This window comes from Carlito syrichta, unplaced genomic scaffold (assembly GCF_000164805.1).
Source record: "Carlito syrichta isolate Samal-C Ts95f unplaced genomic scaffold, Tarsius_syrichta-2.0.1 Scaffold315646, whole genome shotgun sequence".
In the NCBI taxonomy this organism is placed as follows: Eukaryota; Metazoa; Chordata; class Mammalia; order Primates; family Tarsiidae; genus Carlito; species Carlito syrichta.
This window is the reverse complement of record NW_007259742.1, coordinates 561,579-565,110: the sequence shown is the minus strand read 5'-3', so window position 1 is coordinate 565,110 and position 3,532 is coordinate 561,579. Positions and strand designations below refer to the sequence as shown.

The window sequence follows — 3,532 nt, the reverse complement described above, 5'->3', positions numbered from 1 at the left end:
AATCAATAACAACAGCCGGGCATGGTGGCTCAAGCTTGTAATCCCAGCACTTTGGGAGCTGAGGTGAGAGGATTGCCTGCGTCTAGGGGTTCGAGACCAGCCTGGGCAACTTGGCGAGACCTCGACTCTACAATAAATTTTTAAAAAGTAGTCAGGTGTGGTAGCACATGCCTATAGTTCTAGCTACTTGGAAGGCTGAGGCAGAAGGATTGCCTAAGTCCAGCAGGTCAATGCTGGGGTGGCTATGAGCGTGCCACGGCACTCTAGCCTGGGAGACAAAGAGTGAGACTCCAACTCAAAATAAAAAAAATAAAAAAGAATGAAAAAGTAAAACTCAGCCTGTTTCCTGTATAGATGATGGCAAATTCCCATTCAACGGAGTCAAATAAATGATCGACAGAACTTTTCCATTGTGAGCTGGTTGCCTGTTACATACAACACATTGTGCTAGAGACCCTGGGTGGGAAAAAGGAATTACACAAAACAGCATGGGTCCTCTGAAAGCCTCTGTTGACTTGGGGAACAAGGTGCAAAGGCACACAGAGACAAGAAACCTAGAGACGGCCATCACAGCAGTCACTCCTGTGTGTGCACCAGGCACAGTGTTGAACCTTTCCAAGTGCTTTGTCTAAGCTTCACCACAGCCTGGCAGGTAGATATTATTATCCCTGTTTTACAAACAAGAAAACAAGGGCCTTAAGAAGTCAAGGAGTTTGTCCAAGAGGACATGACTTGTTCTGAACATGGTTTAAGGCCACATCTGCGGAGCGTGAAAGCTCATTCCCTTCCTGCTACTTCCACACCAATCCGTGGCTCTAGCCAACAATATCAAACAACCTCAAGTGGTCCATGATGTCACTGTCAGCTGAGTGTCATAACCAGGGTATGCAGTCGGAGATCGGGGCCACCACTCCACATAGGAGTGGCCTGGGACACTAGACTCTTGACAATAACCTCAGCCCCACAATGCCCCTTTGCTTATTGTCACAAGTTTACACAAGATGGGGTTAGGCGTCCTCCAGTTTAGAAACTGAGATACATAGAGAATGACGGGGACACCCAGTCTGGACAGGAGTACAGCTGGGGCTGTATCTTCCAGGCACTGCATCTACTCAAGAATGTCTCTCCAGGGCCCCCTCTCCAAGGCCTCCACCTCAGTCTGCCTCCTAGGGCTCATTGCAGAGAGGGACTCTCCACGCACCTGTTCTAGATCTCATTGGCCACATCAGTGGTCTCAAGTGTAGCCCTCAGTCAGGCAGCCCTGCATCTCCCAGGAGCCCATCAGAAAGGATAACTGGGGGCCTCACTGCAGAACCACAGACTCTGCTTAACAAACCCTCTGAGGAATTCTGATGCCGCCAAGGTTAGACACCCTGACCCTTACACTCTCCTGTGCTGTGCCCATGAACACAAAGTCAAGGTCGCTGTGTTCACGAGTTCTGTGACTCACACTGCCACCTCATGAACAAGAAGAAAAGGAAAAGACAGACAAAACCCTCGTGGCTCCCTCCTGTGCTCAGCCTGATGGCCACTCGGCTTCATTCCCCAGACCTGATCCCTGCCCAGCGGCTTCCCTCCCTGGCACCGGCCTCACCTCTTCCAATTTAGTTTGTTTGCAAGGGAAGGAAAAGGTTAGGCCAAGGGGCAGTTTCTTGTGTTTCAGATTTTTGGTCTTCATGAAATCTGCCAGACAGTCGGCTAAGTATTCAAACAGCTGCAGAGGGGAGGAAGAAAATGACACGGGCTGAGGCATGCATCCTCACACACTAGTGCCAAGGCCCTGCCCGTCCCCCCTCGGGGAGCCCTGCCCGTCCCCCCAGGGACCCCTGCCCGTCCCCCCCAGGGGTCCCCGTCCTACCTCGGTGCCATTCCCACGGATGATCTCATTGGGCATCGGGTAGAACTGACTCTCCATCTGGACTTGCCGCTTCCCCTCCTTGGCGACTTGCACCTTCAAAACCCGAAACTTGGACCCTCCCAGATCCAGGGAAAGGAACTCCCCGTTTTCTATCAAGAAACAAAATCATGGAGAGTCTACTGCGATTATGCTGATGCATAAGTTCATAGTGTTTGTTTTTGGCATGGCAACACTGCAGTGTTGGGAGTCTGTTTATCGTTTGTCATTTGGAGTGACAATGCTGTGCTTGTGGAAACACCTTGTGTTTTGCCGATTTGAAGAAAGTTAGTGCTCTTTGTGGGTAAAGAAGAGGGAGTGTCAGGTGGAAGAAAATGAACACTTCCGACATGTTCTTCTGTTTCGAGTCAACAGAAAAGGCAGCAGAGGCAGCTGGAAACATTGTGCCATGCAACGGGGAGAATGCTTTCGAGGACAGCATGGCCAGAAAAGGGCTTTGTCATTTCTTTTTTTTTTTTTTTTGAGTTGGAGTCTCACTCTGTCGCCCAGACTGGAGTGCAGTGGCCGCTCCCGGCCACCGCAGCCTCGACCTGCTGGGCTCCGGCGAGCCCTCCGCCTCAGCCTTCCGAGTAGCCAGAATTACAGGCACGCGCTACCACACCCGGCTGATTTTTTGATTTATTGTAGAGATGAGGTCTCGCTGACCAGGTGGGCCTCAAACCCGCGGGCTCAGGCAATCCACTCACCTCAGCCTCCCAAAGAGGCGGGATTACAGGCTGAGCCACCGAGCCCGGCTGCGGCTTTGTCATCTCAAAGAGGGCCACTTTGACCTGAGTGAAAACCACTGGGCTCTGATGAAGATCGTTTAAATGCTTTAATCCATGATCATCCACTCAGTCAACCCGAGAACTGGCAATTATGGTGAACTGTGATGTCATCCATTGTGTGACATTTGCATTCCACGGTCAAGCGACAAACACTACGAATTTATGCATCAACCCAGTATATGGTGAGCTCTTTGTTAGACGTTGGACATAAAATAAGTGAGCCAGGTATCATTATGCCCACTTGCTGAGGCCAAGGGGTGCATCCACTTGTCAGGGCCCTCGAGGTAAGGGCGGCACTGGGGTGTGAACCCACGCCTGTCTGACTCTGCAGCCGGAATCAGCGTGTTCACTGGAGAAGACAAATGTGAAGGTGCTTCACGCAGAAGGTAGGAGCCTACCATGGGGCGCCACCACAGGAAGGGAGAGATGGTACTCCAAGCTTGGGAGATACTCAAAGGCAGGAAGGAGAGGGCAGAGGTGCAAGAAAGGGAAGCCAGCTGCATACCCTCCCCAATCCAGTAGGCAGAGAAAAGACATTCCAGGAGGGAAGGGAGAAAGGGACGAAACCAAGGCGCCTGAGATGCCAAGGATACTTAATTTTTTAGGTCAGAGCCACTCCCAAAGAGAAACTGGAACATGCCCCAGGCCCAAGACAGATGCTGTAAATAAAAAGGTGGAAACAGGCCGGGCTCGGTGGCTCAGCCTGTAATCCCGCTCCTTGGGAGGCTGAGGTGAGTGAATTGCCTGAGACCGCGGGTTCAAGACCCGCCTGGGCAACTTGGTGAGACCTCACCTCTACAATAAATCAAAAAATTAGCCGGGCGTGGTAGTGTGCGCCTGTAGTTCCAGC

At 51.5% G+C, this 3,532-nt stretch overlaps 1 protein-coding gene across 1 annotated transcript in view; it reads right to left on the bottom strand.

Moving 5' to 3' along the window:
• HKDC1 (hexokinase domain containing 1) overlaps positions 1 to 3,532 on the bottom strand; it is a 66,326-nt gene that overhangs the window by 48,966 nt on the left and 13,828 nt on the right. The window contains exons 3-4 of the mRNA XM_021706499.1: positions 1,859 to 2,007; positions 1,595 to 1,714 (exon numbers count right to left, since the gene is read on the bottom strand). Coding sequence (XP_021562174.1) covers positions 1,595 to 1,714; positions 1,859 to 2,007 — 269 coding nt within the window. The remainder of the gene's footprint in view (positions 1 to 1,594; positions 1,715 to 1,858; positions 2,008 to 3,532) is intronic.